This window comes from Cibotium barometz, chromosome 49, assembly GCF_041138505.1.
Source record: "Cibotium barometz isolate CiBa-2024 chromosome 49, ASM4113850v1, whole genome shotgun sequence".
In the NCBI taxonomy this organism is placed as follows: Eukaryota; Viridiplantae; Streptophyta; class Polypodiopsida; order Cyatheales; family Cibotiaceae; genus Cibotium; species Cibotium barometz.
Window position 1 is genome coordinate 21,170,878 of NC_141094.1, and position 22,068 is coordinate 21,192,945.

A 22,068-nucleotide genomic window follows, 5' to 3' on the forward strand; every position below is an offset into this window, starting at 1 on the left:
CTTCCATCTGTTTTTCCCATTGCACTTGCATTTCTGTTTTCCAATTATGCATCTTCTATTCCATTTCAGCATACATCTCACCTCACATTTTTTGCATTACATTACCCATTTCAACCTGCCATACGTCTATGCTTTTCTGTACATCCTCAATCTCCGCATCATGGGTCTTGCATATGTCCCGAACTGCATTCAAACAAATTTTCGTGTATGCATCTGTAACCTTTTCTGCATTACATATTGTGCTGTACTTTCCCCCCTTCTCACCTCTGGTGTGAGTGTCAGGGCCCTCCGGCCATTCCGGAGGAGGTATTACGAAGGAGTTACCATACGTGGGACATTGCAGGAATTAAAAGATGAAGTGCTATGCGCAGGTGGGTACGAGTATTGACGTGCGGCAACTTGCAATGACAACTTGCACTGACGGGGCGACTTGCAATGTCACCTGCCCAGCCCAAAGAAGCTCATTGTGCGTAAGGCGGCTGTCACAGCATGATGAGTCTCCACACACCGTACCGGAAAGAAAGATAGAAAGCGCAGCCTTTACTTCCATGTCCACAAGGAAACTCCATATCCAAACTCAAGTATGCACCATAAAACCACTATATGAGAACGGCATACCAAACAATGTATAGAAAGAGTGCTTAGGCACAAGTCCCTAGAGTTCCTATATCACATATCATGGACTAAGTGACATGGTATCCCTTGCCAATTGGCCTTAACACGAATACATGCATGTACTTAACCATCCAAGTCCCCTCTATGAAGCTATACCAAAGGACGTTTCCAGGCGAGTGCACGAAGTACGAGACTCAATGGAAAGCCAATCCTCCAGACGTTGACGTTTCTGGGCAAGTACACAAGATACCAAACCCAATGGAAAGCCAATCCTCTAGGCGTTTTCGGGCATGTACACAGACACAAGTCCCAGCAGAAAGCCATTCCTCTAGGCGTTTCCAGGCATGTACACATAGGCACAAGTCCGAGCAGAAAGCCAAGTTTACCAGATATTCCGGGCATGAACACATGAAGTCCAAGCTTTCGGGCATGAACACGTCAAGTCCCAACGGAAGACTATGTCCATGGTATCACATGACAGGCGTCAATCCCATGCATAAGCATAAACCATTAGCCATGGACGCCAGTCCAATGCATACACATAGTGAGAAAATCATGTACAACAACACAGTTCCAATGAACTCACCAAAGTATGAAGTCTTTTGATCACAGTACTACCATGCAGTAAGACCACTACTGTGTGTGTCCCATACCATGCAAAATATTGGTTTGTAAAGCCAGCAATCCATAGCTCCATACTTGCATGGTCAATGGAAATGAGTTGTCATACCAAACAATTACCATAATTCTACCACATGCTCCGTGCTAGCCACGCACCTTGGAGTAGAGGTGGACTTATAGTTTATCAACATTTCGATCGTTGATAGAAAAATCCATAAAAGCATCATATCCATGAGATATCCAAATATTTCTCCTCTATAAACTCGGACAAATTCGTCCATAGAAATTGCTTGCGAAGCCCAATATCTATATAAATTCGTTCAAGAAATAAAATCTCCATAGATACATCCAAATAATCCATGAAGGTGGTTCATAGTTCAAATAACAATCACTTCCATAGAGTAATGCATCATATCGCATCGATGGAAGGTCATTAGAAACCATATAGTAGCCATATAGACCAAGCTCATCAATGTTTTCCTGAAACGCACTCAAGAAAACATACCTTTTTCTACTTGCAAAGATACAAGGGTAAGGCATTCGAAAATCCCATGTAACAATCTTGCAAGAAAAAGAAAGGAATACTTAATTTTTTTTGGCCACTTTGTTATAATGCCCAATAGATGTATCTCCATATAATGCCCAATAGTTGTATCTCCATACTGGTTGTCTTGAGAATCGAGATTGATGAAATGATCCATGATATCAATACAAAAGTGAATACCTAGGAAGCATAGTAAAGCCAATTCAAAGCTTCCAAGATAGATTCCACGAATCCACGAATCCATAGACCATGTTGACTTAGGCTCATGCTCTTGAGGCATGATTGCTAGGCTAATTCTATTCAACTACACTAATAGTTAGTGTTTATACCCCATCAGGATCGTCTTCACACAATAGTGTGAAAGAGCCAATGCTCTAATACCAATGTAACTTCCTAGGCGCGGTACGTAGGGGGTTTCGCAAACTGTAAAAGAGAGATGCCCACATCTGACACCACATAGAGGTTGGAATGGGCCGACCGCCCCCTGGGAGGATTATCCATATACGATTATCATTCGATCATACACACGGGCTCATCAAAAGAAGTCCCAAAATACCATGAATGTGTGTGAACCACCTCTTCCTCTGAGGGTACTAATCTTTCCCATCACCATGGGTCTTCAAGGTGCCATATGTGATAGAAAAACTTAGCAATAGAGGTGGTACAACATGTACAACAGGTACAACAGGTACAGTGGAGGTATAGTAGGTACACGGACTGGTACAGTGGCTGGTATGCTCCATACATCAAGGCTGGTGTGACGAGGGTGTAGAAAGAAAGATATATCAAGCGTCTACTAAAGACCCAATGGGCCTATGAGACCAAAGTGATACAAAAATGTGCATGGCATATCTCGTCATGGAACGGAAAATAAAATAAACAAATCAAACTCTCTCGCTAGAGCTATACAAAACTGTCCATGGAAATCCCGAGAGAGAGAGAGAGAGAGAGAGAGAGAGAGAGAGAGAGAGAGAGCCAATCAAAAAGTACAAAGTTTTTGCAATGTTTGAAATAAGTGAAAAGTGATTACTACATGACTAGATAATACATGCTATTGCAGATTCGGGCTGGAAATCTTAGTGGGGATTGTCACTTCAAGCGAGAAATGTTGCGTGGTTATTTTGATATTTGCAAACATCATCAGGTATGTGAAGAATGTTCCCCCCCCCCGCCCACCCTGCCACCCCCCCCACCCCCCCCCCCCGGCCCTTCTCCTTCCTTTTTGGCTTCTAGCTCTTATTAAAGTTGTAAAGAACAATTGAGAAACTTAGGAGATGCCTTAATGCATGCTTATCTGTTTACTTGTGGTACACCACACCTTCAAATAATGAGGAAGTAAAAAAGATGAAGTAGTAGAGTGTCCTAATAGTTTATTTCTTTGGCATTGCTGAAAAACCCTTAACTTTGATGGATTGTGTATTATCTAATAAAGAGCATGTTAGTGTTATACCACCTATATTTACGGGCACATATCTCGAGGTATTTATCTATCAAGCTACTTAATAACATAATTTAAACCACAAATGAAATGCCACAAAACACCAAAACCAACACCACCGCACTGGGGATCAAGGATTCGCCTTTAGGTATTTTATTTACCAAAAGTAGTATTTGTAGTTCAAGCTTGTGGGTGGTCATTGCATCACCATATTTCCAAATGCAACTTTGAAATGAATACAATGATCAAGCAAGTACGTATATTACTATGGAACCCGAGTTGGTTCTGGATCAGCGTACTAGACGGTCGGTATACCATCTATAATGATACTTGATCAAATGGAAGGGATGGTCTAAGGTCGCGGCTACATGGGATTCAGTGCGTAGTTTGAAGAGTCACTTCCCCGGATTTATTGCTAAGGACATCAATGGTTTTTAAGGGGGGAAGTATGTTATGTCCCAAGGATAATCAAGGTTCTTAAGGGGGGAATTATGTTATGTCCCAAGGCTAATCAAGGTTAAGACCTTCAGGTTAGATGTCAATTTTGAAGAACTCAGAGTTGTCTTGCTGGTGAGCCACCAAGCAAGAGATCTTGAGTCCCAAGAAAATCCTCGGTGAGAGGGGGCCTAAATACCCTTGATAGGATGTAAGAGATCATCCTCATAATCATAGGTATGTAGCCTACGACCCTAATTCACTAGGAAATTGGCTAGAAACAACAATCAAGCATTAATTAGAATTGAATCCCAACTACAACAGAGGGCTTCTTCTTCCATTAATTACCTAACCATGTATGGCCATTTATGTACCCATCCCTAGGGAAATCCCGTCAATACAAGACATGTAACACTTCCTCTTCCTTGGAGATGTTTACGTCCTTGAAAACATTAGAGAATCTCTAGATTAAGTAGCTTACATTCTTCCGGATAGAGCTTTTCTCTATCTTACCTTTCCACTTTACCGGATATTCTAGTTCTCACATCATTTTTTTAAATAAAGTTCATGTGGAAGGCTAGGTAGCTCCATGTAATTGGTCAGATTCTAGGGTTAGCAGCTCGAGCTCCTTGCACAACCTGTCGTCTCCCTCCCCACCCCCAGTGCACTTCCCATCACCCTCTCTCCTACCCTGTAAAGCCCCCGAGCTATCAAACCGTTTTGTTAAGCATAAATATAAAGGAAACACACACAACCATTGGCATCTAGCACTGGAGGTATTATCATAATCTATTCATCATTGCATTGTTTTGTTTGTTTCTATTTTATTTTCTGTTCCATGACGAGATATGCCACATACATTATTGTATCATTTGGTCTCATAGGCCTATCGGGTCTTTAGTAGACACTTATTATAGAGCTCAAGAAGAGAACGTGTGTTTCAAATGTTTTGGAGTTGGACGCAGGGCCATTGAAACTCATTCAAGCCCTACCTACTCAGAGTCTCTCTCTCTCTCTCTCTCTCTCTCTCTCTCTCTCTCTCTCTCTTCCCCCCCCCCCCCTTGTGTCTCATAGGTCCATCAGGCCTTTTGCAAGACGTAAATATAACGTTCTTTCTTTCTTTCTTTCTCTCCCCCCGTGCATCATTGTCGTGGCTTGAGCTTCCGTCTAATCTCTCTTCTTGCACTCTACTCCTACACACCTATCATGGATATCTTTCATCCTCCATAGCTGATGTGTGATCTTGGATGCCAATACGGTATCAAAGCTATGCTGAACCACATTTGCATTTTTAGGGTTTCTATGTTTTCTCTGCTGCCCCACCATCAAACCTGCACTTTCTTCCATTCAGCCTTCCCAAAATCTGAATATTTTTGGGTTTCTTTTTGTAATGCTCCATCATTCTCTCTTTACCTTGCTTAGAGCCACGTGGGGGGTTTGGGGGGATTTACTGGTTATGCTAATGTAGGCTATCTTTGTCTCCCAAGGCAAGACTGGATCTTTGTCTCTTTCGCAAAGACCATGCTTGTTAAGCTTGTGAGCCATGCTTATTGAGCCTCTGAGTCTTTTTGAGCTATGCTCCTAGCCTATGAGCCATGCATGCTTACTAGCCTTTGAGTTTGCAACGGGGAACATGTCTTGTTTCTTTGCTAGTGTTGGAGTACATGAAAGATGCCTGATTATCCATATACAATCATAAACCTGTCCTTCATCCAACATGGTTATCCAACATGTCCTTCCATAGGCGCACAAACATGTATAACAGCCCACATGGCTCTTCCATACGCGCATAAACTTGTATGACAGCCCGTATGGCTCATTCATGAGCACATAAACTTGTAAACCAACCCATGTGGCTCATCCATGAACTCATAAACCTGTAAACCAACCCATGTGGCTCATCCATGAGCACATAAACCTATAGACCAGCACACGTGGCTCATTCGTGAGCACATAAACCAATATAAGAGCTTGTATGTCACATCCATGAGCACCAAAACCTGTAAACCAGCCCATGTGGCTCATCCATGAGCGCATAAACCAGTACAACAGCCTATATATTGCATAAAACCAGAAATTTCAACAAGCTTTAGGACTGTTTTGATAAAAACAGCCATCCGGGGTGTGCAAGATGGTGTAGAGTAGTGAAAATCATCTTCCCCAAGCTGGATATGGCTATGGTGGGCTTAGAAATGAAGAAAAATGGTGAAAAATCTGAGTTTTCAGCCTTCAAAAACTTGCTTGAAGCTCAAACTCGCCCAAGAGGTAACTGTCTCATATGCTACAATGCCATGTGTAGAGCTGAATTGACGAGTGTGAGGACACTTGTCTCACTTTTATCCTCTTATCTGCCATGTCCCAATTCCAAAGGCCGAAAATTACACAATCTTCAACTCTAAAAATATACCATATGACAGCTAATTTCACAATGGCGCTTTGGCAATATTCGATCTTTGTCGAACTCCGGAGGTAATGACACGAACAGAAATTCCATCGGAGAATAGTAGCTTTCTCTAAAATTTAGGAGATGATCTCTTTGTGTTCCACCACATGAGAAATACATGTAGGCACCACGTAGAAACCTATTTCATTGCTCGATCTCTCCCAAATCCTCAAGAGTTCGCCATACATACTTTCCACTTGAGCTCCAAAGCTCATTTCTGTGTGTCCAAGAAACCGTCTTGAGTGCTTGGACCATGCTACTAACACTCGGTTCTCTATACTGGATAATCTCCCATTCCCAAAGCTTATACATTCTTGATCTTTTGGGCATCCAAAGTCCATCGATACACATGAATTCTGGAGATGCCCAAAATGGTGACATTAATTGTGAATAATCTCTCACTGACTTCTTGAGAAAGGGGTGAATCCCAAAAACGCGCGAAGTTGCCTTAACGGTTTGAGCAACCGGCCAATCTAAGATCTTTTGAATCCACTCAAGATTTATGCTGATCCCATCTCGAGGAATCCGATGTCCTAGATATATGAGTTCTTATTTGAAGAACTCCTCCTTTGGTATCAATATATGCTCCCACACACCCCCCCACGCACACACACACATAAGAGCATACATTCATACAAAGGTCTGTGTACTGAGTTTCTATCAAAGCTTCGGAGATGCAGGGTGGACTCAGCCATAATGAAGCCTGGTACTAAGGGATCATAACAAATAGAAATAATTATTACAACAAAAAAGTAGTTGATAGGGCATGTGCACCAGTAAAGATAGAAAGAATTAACACAATATCAACTAGCCGCAACTTGGACGAAAACTTCATAATGTGAAATTTGCATGTCGATGATTTTAATCTTTTGTCCACTATTGTAAACTCGGCAAAGTTTGCTCATCCCATCTTGAGAAATCCGATGTCCTAGATATATGAGTTCTCGTTTGAAGAACTCACCCTTTGGTATCAATATATGCTCCCACACACACACCCCCATGTATAGACACACTTTTTTTTTAGTGGAATCAAAAGTATATTAGATTTACAATATGACTATCCAAAGTAGATAGTCCCTAAGTACATCAACTGAAGATGTCAATATAAGACATATACACATCATGATCTATTTGGTCAACCTGCATGCAATCGAAGAAAGATTGATGCAGGGAGTACCGAAAAAAAGAAAAGGCAGAAAAAACCGCATCACCAAAAACTGCATGGTTGCGAACTTTCCATAGTGTCCATAAAGCCCAGTAGCGCACCCATGAGAAGAAAAGAGAGAACTCTGTTTTGCGCAAATGAAGTCCAAATAGCCAGAAAAACTTTCCAAATATCATATTTGGAAATCTAGCCCGCAGAAGCTGAATGAGAGGAAGAAAAAACTGACGAGAAGAAGGACAGCTCCAAAAAATATGAATGACTGTCTCCCTGGAAGCAGAGCATCTACGGCAAGTGGATGAGGATATATGTCTACGTGCCAGAAACTGTCCTGAGGGAATAACAGCCAAAAGAACGCGCCATAAAAAGAGCTGTTGTCGAAGAGGAAGCTTCGGCTGCCAAAGAGATCGCAATCGTCTTTTCCACCACCAAGATGACCGATGCATATGCCAGAAGAGATTTGCCCGTTCAGAAACCCAAGGCAATGGCAACAAATGTTTATACAGACCAGCAACTGTAATATCAGATAGCCTCAAGGGATGGCATGAAGAATCAAAAGAGGAGATAGTCCAATCTTGCAGGCGATCTCGAATTTCCAACAGTGGAATCGGCAAAAAAGGCTGAAGCATCTGAATTATATCACGCCAAAGACGATGATAATGAGGTCCCAAGCCATAATGTGCAGCAGCCTGTGGAAAAGAAAGAGGGGAGCCATCAGGATGGATGACATCTGCCACAGAGGTAACACCCTTTGAGTGGAGAAAATATGAACGCCGGGGTTCTTGCACCGCCAGGGAACTGAAAATTTTGGACCAGTGGATGCTCTCAGCGCGGAGAGAGTTGCCTTGTAAGGAGCCGCGACCATTCCATTTTAAATTTGAAAGGACAAGCTTCCAATCAGCAAGTAAGCCAGAAATGAGAGGACAGCCCTTAATTTTGCCAGTAATGTAACCAAGAATAAAATCCCAATGAGTAGGTTGCCAATGGCCAAAAGCCGAAGTCGTCAGATGAAGTAACAAATGACGGATCATCGCTGTCCAAGGCTGAGTGCCTTCCAGAAATTGAAGCATCAGTTTACCTCTGTGGGCAAGAATATGCACCTGTAAATTAAGGATATTTAAGCCTCCATGCATTTTAGGGGTGCACAAACGATTTGCCGAAAGCAAACGTACACTCTTTTCCCCCTGCTTCGACCTCCAGAATATCTCAAAGATGGTGAAGATAAATAATTTCAGCTCCCCTTTAGAAAACCTGATAAGGTAGAACTGAATATAGGCAACCAAGATGGATTGGAGAATCCGTAAACGAACATGCAATGGCCATGTTGCAAGTTTCCAGTATTCCAACTTTTTCTTGAGCTTTGCCAAGACCCAATCTGTTTGTTGACGGCGAGTGACTGACCATCCTAAAGGATATCCCAAATGCCGAATCAAATGAGTGGAGTGAACTATTTCTCCTAGCCATAGCAAATTATGCCACTGTTTTGAATGCAGAGGCAACAATTTAGATTTCTGAAAATTGATTTCTAGGCCAGCCGCAAGGGCAAACAAAGAAAGAGCCTGCATCAAAGTAGAGAGATCCTGATGTGTGTTGCGAGGGAGAAAAAAAGAATCGTCAGCATATGCCTGAGCAACCAACTGACGTCTATTCTGAATGTCCAATCCATGAAGACTGCCAGTATCAACCAAATGATCTATATAAAGAAGCATGGGATGCGTCGCTATAGCATACAAAAGAGCACTTAAATGGCATCCCTGCCTAACTGAACGATGCAAAGTCCATGATTCTGAGAGATCTCCTGACAATATACAAGCCGCCTGGCTATCAGCATAAAGCCAGTAAATGATATTCTGCATTTTTTCTCCAAATCCCAGAGCACGCATGGTTTCTTGAATGAAACCCCATTTAATAGTATCAAAAGCCTTAGCAATATCCACTTGCAATAATAAGACATCCTGCTGCGTGTATTTGGCATATTCAATGCCAATATAAGCATTTGCAATGTTATCTGTAATGTGCCTGCGCGACCGAGGAATAAATCCATACTGTGCAGAATGGAGTCCATCATTCAAGCAACCCTTAATGCGATTGACAATCATTTTACTGATAATCTTGTATATCACCGGCATAAGGGTAATTGGTCTCCAATCTGCCAAAGACTGACATAAGTGTTTTTTAGGCAACAGCTTCACTAATCCTTTTTTCCAGGAAGCTGGCATTTGCCTTGTCTCCCAGGCAATGTTTACCATACGCAGCAAAGGTAATTTGAGGGTGTCCCAATATGCAAGAAAAAATTCAACTGTAAGGCCATCCCATCCTGGAGCTTTCCATCGGCCACAAGACCTGATTGCATCAGACAGTTCTTGTTCAGAGAATTTTGTTTCTAGTTGTTGCGCCTGAGTAGCAGAAAGGATGGGGGATACATGCTGTAATAACCGATGACGTGCATCACACACTTCCATGGCATGAGAATCGTCTTCACCAAATTGAGAGGAGAAATGGGTAACACAAGTCGCAGCCAATTGTGCTCGGGTGGAGGTCCACGTGTCATCTGAAATTAAAGTGCGACATATAGATGCAGCTTGTTTTTTGGAATGTAAACTCTTGAAAAAAATTTTGGAAGAGCAGCCTTTGTCCAAAAGCGCCTGTTGTCGTGCCCGTATCTCCCATTTGACAAGCTTTCGGTGATCATTTACCTGAATACAGTGACGAGCTTGACATAAAGAAGTGGCTTCAGCCAAAGTTAGGGAGCGAAGATGACTAACCTCGATTAACGATTGGCATGTTTGCTTAGCATAAGCAACGGTCTGTCTCCAACCTTCCAGATACTGTTTACCATAATCACGGATGACTGATTGCATGCGAGCAATAAAAGCTGTCCATGCATAATCCAAGTCAATGAAAGATTGAGGAAAGAGTGGCTGAGAGGCCTCAAGTATCAGTGCTTTGAATGCATCATGCTCCAAGTAACTATTATTGATGATAAGCAACCTTCGAAGTGGCAATCTGTCATCAGGCATGTCGTGCAGATGAACTCTGAGCCATAAGGGTACATGATCTGAATATGTAAATGTATAATCCACCCACAATTTGGTCGTGAGAGTATCATAATGAAACGGATGAAGCTGATACCATCGATCCAAGCGAGCTTTGTAAGTGGATCGTGCATTATGTTGGAAGGTATACCCAGGCATCAAGGGCTAAGATTCTTTCCAAAGATCAATCAGATTAAGCGTTGCTACAAAATCTGCCCATGAAGACGTCTCAGTAGCAAGCATATGTGTACGACCGGATGTATTATCAACAGGTTGAGGGGCATTATTGAAATCTCCACATATGAATGCTTTTTGTCTCCAAGGGTACAATTTCATTTGTTGCCATATCTGTCCTCTAGCCTGAGAGGATTGAGGTGCATATATTGATGCAAATTCAAAGATTTCACCCTGAATAAAGCACTGCATAACCATCCATCTGCCTTGGAGGTCATTAAATGCCATGACTGGCTGTAAATGATGTTTCACAAGAAAAAGTACACCCGAAAAGGCATGGTGGCCTGCATAAAAAATATCATAATCAGCATAATGGCCTTGCTGTCCAGCGTAGTGATGTTGATTGTGTTCCTGAAGAGCAACGATATCTGGCTGCATACGCTTCAAATATGCCCAAACCATCTTCCACTTTTTAGGGTCACACAAACCCTGTACATTGAGAGTCAAAACTGTGATATATGACATCATATTTATGTATGTATAGTATGAACAAAAAAGTAGCTCAAGCTTGCATTTCCTCCACAGGGTCTGCACCCCGATCAGGAGGAGGAATATCTATGAGACGGGTGGCTAGCAAGCTAGCAGCCTCTTCTTCGGGAAACAGAGTACGACCTGCAGTTACAGTAGCCCAGGTGATGCCAATTCCAGAATTTTCTTCTGGGGTATGCCCACTAGAGGAGGCTCCATTCCAAGTTCTAGAAGGCAAAGGACGCCTGGGGATAATTGTCCTGCGCGGTGGCTGAGATGTTTCTTGAAGTGTCTTTTCTTTTCCTTTTGGCGAAGAAGTAGAGGGATTAGCCACAGCTACATTCATATTAGAAGAGACTGGCATTTTGCCTTTTTCTTGAGGCATAACAGGAGTCTTTAGACTTTTGTTTTTAACCCCTGAAGGACCAGGAGTGTCCTTATTCTGCATTGAGATGGGCAAGGCATCAGGCGGCATCTTATGGAGGACCAGAGGACATTGAGATGCCATATGTCCAAACTTTTTGCACTCAAAGCATGCGCCTGCAAAAAGACCCCATTTGAGTCTGAAAAAAGCACTCCCCATGGAGACGTTATTTATGGTAACAGCATAAGATTCCGGAGTGGGCTGATCCGTGTCCCATAAAATACAGAATCGATTTGAGTTGCCATTTGGTCTAGGAGGGCATACAACCTTTCCTAGAGATGCTGCAATTTTAGGTGGCCAAACATTGGGGGAAGTCCCCCATGTATATACACACACATAAGAGCATACATTCATACAAAGGTCTGTGTACTGAGTTTCTATCAGAGCTCCGGAGATGCAGGGCGGACTCAACCATAATGAAGCCTAGCACTAAGGGATCATAACCAATAGAAAGAATTATTACAACAAAAAGGTAGTTGATAGGACATGTGCTCCAGTAAAGATAGAAAGAATTAACACAATATCAACTAGCTGCAACTTGGATAGAAAGAATTAACACAATATCAACTAGCCGCAACTTGGATGAAAACTTCACAATGTGAGATTTGCATATCGATGATTTTAATCTTCTATCCGCTACTCTTGTAAACTCAGTTGAACGTCGTAATGTAGTAAAGGATCCTAAGTATGAATGATTTTCAATGTGTTCTAGTTACCATGCCATCTAATGCTAATTGTGAGTTTGATTTAGTTTGTCTTGATGAATGGGAGAGGCAGGCTTTTTTAGAGAACAACAAGGCAAAGTTTGTGGATGTTTTCCCAACTAAGTTACATCATGGTCTTTCACCCAGTCGATTGGTTGATTTCTACACCCACTATTGGGCACTAATGACGTTAGTGGGGATGTCGTAGTATCTAGTCCATACTATGCATGATGGAGTTGATGGTTTATTGTCTTGTGGATGACTACCATGAGGTTATAAATTGCATTTTCTTATAAGGTGAAGTTGGGCGTGCTCCTGGATTCATCTAGGTATATATATACCGTCCATGATAAGAGATAACTTACGATCCTTCCAGTCTATCTGGACATTGTGGTTATTAAACCACTCTTTAGCTATAATTACATCTACTCTATCTAATTCATAATCATGAAACTAATGGCTCCGAAGTGCTCTTTATAGTTATAGGCATCCAAGACACCTCTGCTGCCCCGGTCTTGCCCAACGCCTCTGCCCCCGCCACCTCCCTTGCCCTCCGCCTCTGCATCCGCCTTTGCGGCCCCCGCCTCCTCCCCTGCCCTCGCTTCCGCCCCTCACCGCTTTCTCTTCCTCAATCTCCCCCACTGCCTCTTTTCCTTCAGCAGCTTTTTTAATCAAATTCAAGTCGGCCGCCCACCACCGATTGGCTTTATGACTTCCACCACAGCCAATCTTTCATCCCCTACTGGCCGGAAGAATCATCAATTTTTCGCAAGACGAGCTCACCTCTCTCTAGCACGACATTGGCATTGAGGTCTAGACCACTCACAAGGATCTATGGCTCCCACCCCTCTCGCTCGCAGGCCCGTGAATGGTTTCTGTGGCAGCTCTCCCTTCAGAGTTGATTGTGCACTTCCAAGACACTCGTCTACTTGGTCGAGGCTTCTTTGAGGTGGATTTTCTTTCTCTGAAAGCTACTTCTTAGGTGTTGGTTGGCAGCCCCTTTACTCTTCTTCTTTCAGTAATAGGTGGGCTTTGATCCAACGGTGGAGGATCAGCGCCACCCCGGTCTCATTGTGGTTCGCTGCTCTCATTGGAAGATTCCCTAGGGACATCCTTTGGCTAGGTTTTAGAGGTACCGGCCCTCCTGGGCTCTCCCACCTCAACTTTCGTTGTGAGGCAAGAGCTGCATAAGGGTTAGGATGCTTCTCTAAGGGTGCCGGTAAAGGGGTAGGTACAAGGGTCTGAGGACACCTACTATCTCTAACCACAACCCAACGTTGTGGTTTGCTAGGGCACAGGAGCAACTTGAGTCAGAGTAACTGTAGTAGGAGGCATCTACTTGGTAGGACCACACCGCCTCCGAGTGTTTTTTCTTGATCTGGGACAATCTCTAGCAACGTCGCCACGACGACAAATCCGGCATTGGTCAAGTCTGCTTGCAATCTCCATCCTCTCACGGAAGTGAGAACCGTCAGGCCTCTAAAGCATGATATGATCGTCAGTAATCGATGCATTAGGAACAAGCACAAAAACTTGGGATACACCATCATTAGTGGCAATGACAACGTTGCGTATTTTAGGTGTGGTGCGGTACAATACAATATGGTACGAATAAATAAAATTCGCATTGGGATAAGTACTTTCACTTTTTTTTAAATAATGTATATATAATAAAATATATATATTATAAACCATTTATAATTTCCTAACACTGGTACACAAGATTGCGCAAAAAACAATTAAAATTCGAACATTAATGCTCTATAAATGTCAAATGAGCTGCGGGCATACAACATGAAGTCTTGCTGAATTTGAAATCCTAGTATAAATGCCAATAGCCATATGGCCGGCACAAAATAATATGACATTATATATGTTTGATCATAAATCATGAAAGTACAAGGCTAGCTGCTACAAGCTGAATATGTGACTAGTCAGTAGTTACTGCTGAAATAAATACTGATATGCTAACTACTAACTAGTTAGAGCGACCAGTCACCACAAGGCCACTAGCTAATAAATCAAGTCTCATGAGTCACCACTCACTTATCATCATCCAATCTTGAAGATGAGAATAATGAGTAGTCTCCATCTATGAGGAGGTTCCCATCAAAATCATACAGCGGCTCCCGCTTCACATCACCTGGTACATCAATACTCGGTATCTCCTCAACAATGGTAGAGGGTCTAGGTCTCTCTTCTAGAAGAGTCTGCATCTAGTGCTCTGGATTGCCTCTACCAATCGCGTTGGTGGCTCTCCCTCTCGAATGTGCACCATGAATGTACCATACACCCACAGGTGCCTTTAGAGGTGGAAGGACGACTCTTGTGACCTGAAGAAGTCAGGGAGTGGACGTGAGATCTCGAGATTGAGCTTGAGTGACTCGTCTATCAATACCCTCAAGCTCTCTGTGAAGCATCTATATATCTCCTCCTGCTCATCACGTACTATGTCGCTCTCCTAGGCATGCTGTTATCTACGACGCCCGAGCTTCCAACATCAACCTACATACCATGTATTCACCAGTACTTATAGTGACTAGCCACTTGAAACTTTTTTTAAAGAACGAGTATGGAAAGCATGGTACTAGTACGTTACGTATTGAAAGTACCGAACGGATGAGTACAAGTACAGAATGCAACTATGCCTCACAGGATGTGGATCCTTCTTTGGAGGACGAGGCTCTTCAGGCCCTTGCAGGAGGATGTAACACTATAGGCACAGGACGATTGCACACTCGAGGATGATGTTGCGTAGTCGCATTATCATGGTACCACTCCAATTTTGAGAACCAACCCTAGCTTTTTCCAAAGTGGGAATGAGAGGAAAGGTTTTCATCGTCAGATTTTTCCTTCCTTGCATGTGGAGACGTACCTCTGTCTCTAAGGGGGGTCCTTCGTAAACTGGATTATTGTCTAGTGGATTTATGCATTAGAGATTCGAGTCGCCATGGATCAGCACCTCATGTACGCATCCCTGATCATTTGTTCTCATATGCAGACTATCACGTCAGATGCTTGATATTTGGAGATCTCATGATTTCTCGCGGGCCTCACAAAGCCTGGCCTCTGCTCTTTGTGGTGATATTATCGACTTTTATCACATGTGTGCCCTTTCTAAGAGGCAAGAGGCCTTGGACTTAGAAATCGTTGATAACATTTTCTCTTTTTAGGAGGCCGTGGAATGGGCCAAAGCGAGTAATCAGCCTTTAGCCATTTTGCTTTTGGATTTTGAGAAGGCTTATGATAGAGTGGATTGGGACGTCCTTGAGGGTACTCTTAACCATATGGGTTTCTCTCAGAGATTGATCAAGGGAGTTTCATGCATGTATCATGATGCCCACATTAGTGTGCTTGCTTGTGGTGATAGAGGAGAGCGGTTTTAGATCTCTCGCCCAGTACGACAGGGATGCCTTGTAGCCCCATTATTATATATCATAGTCGCAGAGGCCATGAGCATCTTCCTCCGCTCCACTGTTGTATTTTTGGATTGAGATTGCCTCTTCATAGTCAGGAGGAGCTGGTTGACTCTGAGTTAGCTGATGACACAGCCATGTTCTTGGAGGCGTCAAACATATATTTATGGTCTTCTTGGTGGCACTGGAAGAGTTTTGTTCAGCAACAAGGGCCTTCATTAATTGGCACAAATCTGTTGGTTTTTGGGTTAGTGACTCGCTGAGAGTTGCTTGGGGTGCAGAGCTTGGTTATCTTGGATCAGCAGAGGATGCACTGCTAGATTTTTGGGATGCCAGGTTGGGGTTGATATTTCTCCTGCACAGCAGATCGCTCTGGTACTTATGAGTATTCGGAAGAAGCTTCTTCATTGGAGCTCTAGGAGATTGGATTTAGCCTCCAGAGCGTTGGTGGCTAATCAGGTATTGCTTGTCTCGACTTGGTTTATTACCTCTTGTTGGTGCTTCTCTCGTGCATCCATTGGTCAGTTGTGGAGGTTGATCCACAATTTTCTTTGGTCGGGTTTGGATGGCACCACATACACACGTGCTAGGGTAGTTTGGCTTGCAACTATTCAGCCGAGCTGTTGAATATTATTGATTGGGACGTTCAATGTAGGGTGTTGCTTTGCAAACTCATGGTTAGAGGTTTCCTACCAGGCATTGAGCACTAGGGTAGCTTGGCTTACAGTTATTCAGCCAAGATGTTGAATATTATTGATTGGAACGTTCAATGTAGGGTGTTGCTTTGCAAACTGGTTAGAGGTTTCCTACTAGGCATTGAGCCTTACAAGATTTTTTTCGAATTTTTTCCTTTCTTAGATTTCCAGAGGTACATCCCATGTTGGGAGAGATTGGCTATCCAACACGGTTTTTGTTCATAGAGGCAGATATCAGGGCACTATCTTTCCCTCTTATTGTTGCCATTGTCAGAGCATGGAGAAGCATGAGACCTTTCTTGCGACAGAGGCTTCCTAGGACTTCTGTTGAGGCTGACCGACAACCTATTATGTGGAATGAGTTCATTAGGGATGAGGCTGGTCAGCCACTTGGTGCATCTCGTTACATGCAATGGTCACGATGGCGAGAGGTACATATACAGTTCTTGCTTGGAAGACCTTCAAGAGTCTTCCAGTGGATCGGAGAGTTGCATCCATTGAGCATCTTAGAGGGCTCTCGCATACGAATTGATCAGATTGATGCAGCTATACCACATAAGTGGCTCTCTGGGATTTTTCATGGAGATGATCATACGAGATGGCTAGGAGTCTTTTCTAGGATAGACGTATCTTTGTAGGTCATTGCTCTCTCGGGCTAGGAGGCTACAAATTGCATCATCTATTCTATCATGCTTGGTTGGAGATTGAGGAGATGTAGCATGGAGGGGATCATCCCAGACACCAAGCTTAGTCTAGTGAGGATTGTTGGTCGTTCGGGGAAGCACTAGTTCATTGATGCTTCTCCTCAGATAGTGATTCATGTCTCTTGGTGTTTGTGGCTGTATGGTGGCAGTTCTATCAGATAGATATCTTCAGTGAGATCTAGGTGAGTGGGAGTAGATTGATGCTTGTAGTCCATTGAAGAGCCTTCTCTTTTTCAGTTTCATTGTCCGGAATACGAGGCTTCTCGTCACTAAACAGATGCATAGGATCCCTACTCTCAGCCCTCATTGGGAGAGTTATGACATCACTCTAGTGATACAACGCAGATATTGACATAGGCTTTGGCATTCATACAGAAGGAGCAAGATCTCTCGTTTTTGTTCGTTATTTCTACATGGTGGTCTCCCCACCAATCAGTGGAGATTGGTTTTCGGTGTAGCACCTTCCTGCCGGAGATGTGCAGCAATTTCTGAGATTGTAGAGCATTGTTTATGGGGATGCAACAATGTAGAGCGCATTTTATGGGCAAATTGAGTGGTTGCACCATGTATGTTAGTTAGAGGTATTGCCCCGCATGGTTTGTTGCATATGTCTCTCACTGACATTATACACCCCCTAGACAGAGGATTGACAGCAGTTGGGAGATTGTTGCCAGTATTACAGCATGGCAGATCTAGAGAGCTAGATGCATGGAGGCAATTGAGAGTGTCCAGATTTTTGAGTCTCAGTGCATCGGCACTATATGGGGTGATATCATCCATACTCTCATGGCTACTTGGGCTCATATTGAGGGGTCCTCTCGTTCCGCACAGGCAAAGCGCGTTGTATTTATGCGGGAGTGGGACCATGGCATTTTCTTTCCTCTAGTTCCATAGGTCTTTCATGGCACCATGATGCTCCTCAGTGGTTGAGATCACCTTACATATTGGGGTGATTCTATTCTATTCCGGCTTCTAGCCGTGATTGTTGTATGCCTTCTCTCATACTTAATAGAAGTCTCTTCTTTGAAAAAAAAGAACTGTGTGAATGGCATGTTGACACAATATAGGTGATCACTTGGATGTGTCTCCACTTCTAACTTATGCACAAGCTTGGCATTCATGAAGTTGCAAGTACTCTCAAGGTCAAAAAGAATGTGTTCAGTTTTTCCCACGACTGACCCATACATCCGTATCAGGTTCTTGGGTTTGAAAACTTTCATGTTAAAGCTACAACCCTTGCAAGAACTATGATTTAAAACAATAGTGTGTACATAAGTAATTTTACGTTTAGCCTCAGTCACATGGATTCCCTATGACTATGACTTGTCCTTTGATTGTGGGCAATTAGTCCTCATGTGGCCTTGCTGACCACAAGTGAAGTACTGACCTATCTTAATGTCTAAAGTGTTTGCTCCTCTTTCTTGTCTCCTGAGTGCTGGGCTTTTTCTCCCCCATATAGGGATATGGAATAAAAGATGGTGCTATCAATGCTGTCACCGAACCTGCTAATGTTGCTTGCATAACAACAATGGTGTTGGTAAGGTTCAAAATTTACTACTCAAACAAGGTCATCCTTGCATTAAAGACTACTTTAGTGATGAAGTCATTGATCTTCACGTCATCATCTTGGTCATCTTGGTCTATGGTTGTCGTCAAGATGAACATTCTCATCCAACGCGCAATCGTTATGGTGCTTCATCAGCCATGATAAACCCAAGTTGATCAGCTGCTGTCCAAGGAAAACCGTGTATTGACTGTAGTGCTAAATCCTTCTCTCCCACAAACTCAACTACAAATCGTGCTCTTGGAAGCTAGCCAAGTGCTTTCAGCCCTCTTTACCAAGTAGATTCACACTTCTGATGTGGGGAACTAATAAGCAAGCCCCCCTTTTTTACGTAAAGTTTAGGCCTCTAATGCTTTTGTGTTTTTTTCTAAAAAATTAACGCTTGGCTTGGAGCTTTTTTCTTTTTAAAGAAAAGCCAATCGAATATTTATAGTGAAAAAAACACCTGCTTTCCCACTTAAAAAAACGACTGAGCTTTTTCCCACATAGAGTATCTTTAGTAAAAAAACGTTTGCTTTTTCATGCCCAAAAAACACTCTAGCTGCTGTTCTTTTTTCTGCACATGCAACCTGGCTTTTCTGTACATACAGCCTGCTCTCTCTCTTCGCCACTGTTTGCGTGCTTCAGGTTTGGTGTAGGTAGCCACTGGTGGTTAGTGGTGGTCCTGGCTGCTGGCTGCCGGCCTGGCCAGACCATGCCACCTATGTAGCCCGCCTAAGGTAGCCTTGCTTGGCTGCCCTATGGCTGGTTGCCATGGGCCTCAGGCTGTCCATGTCCAGCCCATCTCCACTCACATCCAACCCTTTTCATAGGGTTTCTGCCTCAGAGACCATCTGCCGGGTATGTGCCCTAAGCTCAAACACATACATACAAGCAGCACTCTTTTCCATCTCTCTCTAACACAGCAACACGCAATCCTTGATGCCAGCAAATCCTTGTACAAGCTTCAAGAGAGAAATTCGTTTTAGAGAAAGAGAGAGGATGAGAGAAGTACGTGGATTTCTCGACATCTACGATGCCTAGATATGCATACCTTCTGTCAGCCTCTGTGCAAAGGTCCCAAAATCTGTCCTAAACACAGCTGAAAACATGGTTAGTACTAAAGCAAATCATGAGGTAGCAGGCTAGCTCACCTCCCAACCACGACCGGCATCCATTGATCTCCTAGGGCTCCTAGACAATCCCATAGGCCCATGTCTAACTCCAGCATCCCATAAAACCAAAGCCTGCTCGAAAGCCTTCGATGTGACATGTGAGAGATTTGACCGTCGTAAACACAACCTTAGGCTAACTAAACAGCACTTAATGATGTTTTAAGAAATAGACAAATAGTGTCAATGCAATGCAATGCAGCTATATTAGATGAATGGGTTACAATGAGATCTAAATAGATCTATGATGCTGTCCTAGATGACTATCCTTCTCGGGATGAGATGGATGGGCTGAATGCTGAAGATGAGGACTGTTCCTTGCTCCAATGCTGAGGTCCACCCTTCGATGCCGGCTTCCCTCTATGTAGGAGGTAGGAATGATGAACTATATGCTGAATATGCTGCCTATGTGCTGAATATGCTGATATGCTGGAGGAACTGCTGTCCCACTGTCTTTCCCTTGTCTCCTGGGAAGGAAACGCTGAAGGGATGGCTTTGGAACTGATGCAATGCTGATTTGATGATGAAACGCAGATGCTCTCCAACACTGAGGAGGTGGATGCTCTATGCGTTTGCAGATCTGATGGACTGAACTGAACTGAATGCTGCTGAACTGAGATGCAATGATCTATGCGTTGAGATGAGAGGCTGAAAACGCTGATCTGAGATGCGATGATGGACTGAATGGGGGGATGCGCTTCTATTTATATGTGGGTACTGATGCAGGTCGGCCAGCCTAGCTGAATGCTCACGACTTGCATAAATGCCTTAAATGCTTGTCGGCTGCCCACCATGAATACCATGTGCTGTCGGCTGGTCATCATATGTTGTCGGCTGCCCATAATGAATACCTTACATGCTTATGAAGACTAAGGTGCTGATGTTGGTGATGAAACACCCCCATACCTATGCTGATAAATGCCTGACTAATACTTAGATGTCTGATTAATGCTTGATGATGCCATGCCACTTGTACACCTGATGGGTGTGCACGTGACATTCGACATGCTAACCTACGTTCTCACCATGTGCATGGCATGAGCGTGTCTGCTCTCTTGGTCCAAGCGAGACCTTTAGTTGTGCATCTACTCAATTGTCAACTCACAATAAACTTATATAGTGATAACTACACCATAAATAGCTAACGTGCTATAAACAGCCATTAAGCTTGTTTTAGTAACCCAAGAATCAAAGCCAAGTATCTGCCTACTAATCCCTTATCCCGGGGCCCCGTAACCCCATTGTTTAGTTCCCTAATCCGTAGATTAGTGTCCATTTACATAACATGACCATTAACTCCTCACCTCAATTCATACAATCTTAGATTGCTAACTCTCACATTGATAAAATATACTAGGAGGAGACCGCACGAGTTCCATGAGGGCTCAAGGGGTTACTATGAGGAGACCACACGAGTTCCACGAGGGCTCAAGGGGTTATATTGTTTGCTCAATAGCACCAAGACTCACCAATAGCACTAGACTTCTGTACATCCTGTTACACTACTGGCACTAGTTATGCCAGGTTTGGTCGTGTCCCCCCCTAGGTCTGTCCTTTCTCTACTTCTTTGCATAACACCTTTGTGGGTGGGGAATCAGGACACTTGGGTGGTAGGATTGGGAAGGTACTCATGTCTGCCTCCAAGCGGCATTTCCTATCTATTGAATCTGAGATTGACACATGGCATGGGTAGTAGTGTTCATGTACCACACAAGCACTTTGTTACCTTTGCAAGAGGGTCATGGCTGGTGCAAGGGGCAAGGCTGCAAAAGGTGGGGGGAAATTGATAGCATTGCATGTGACACCTGCATACTATGTGTTGTGTCAAGTAAATCTCTGATTTAAAGCAGTTGAAAGTATCTTAAATCTGGCAGTACTCATGTGGCACTCATTTGTTGCATTCTTTGTCTCTAGGATTGTGTGCGGCGACGATCTTCCAAGTCAGTTGCAATAAATCCTTTTTGCACTGGAACTAACATTGAAGAGTCAATTGACAAAGTGTGGGATACTTGCTACAAAGATACACAGCCTTTTGAGAAGGTTCCATGATGGCTTTCATGGTTCTAACACACATATGGGCAGTAAGCTGCTCTGAATAGGAGTGTGGGTAGTGCGCAGAGCTGCGGGAAAGCTCTAGTCGTGTTGCGGTTTTATTGTAGCACCTTGCTCAACTCCTTATTGAATGGCAGGACGCAATTGACTGCAAATTTTCAATACAAAATTAGAAAGCTTGTTACAAGAAGGTGCTGTGGTGTCTGCTAGCAACACTGGGAAAAAATTTATTTTAGTTGGGAACTTGATCTTTTGATATATCCCTGTTGGCAGAAAGCGGGGCTTTCAGGAAAAAACACGCATTACTGAAAGGTTTTGTTGAGATAGGTGATTTTTTTAATTTAAAAAAATGCTTTCATATCT

At 43.3% G+C, this 22,068-nt stretch overlaps 1 protein-coding gene across 2 annotated transcripts in view; it reads left to right on the top strand.

The window, feature by feature from the left end:
- The window catches only part of LOC147610389 (Ku70-binding family protein), a 94,732-nt gene extending 72,664 nt beyond the window's left edge, over positions 1 to 22,068 (top strand). For both annotated transcript variants that reach the window (XM_086786349.1, XM_086786350.1), the window contains exons 5-6: positions 2,841 to 2,924; positions 21,568 to 22,068. In XM_086786349.1, the coding sequence (XP_086642475.1) occupies positions 2,841 to 2,924; positions 21,568 to 21,702 (219 nt within the window). In that variant the 3' untranslated portion in view covers positions 21,703 to 22,068. The remainder of the gene's footprint in view (positions 1 to 2,840; positions 2,925 to 21,567) is intronic.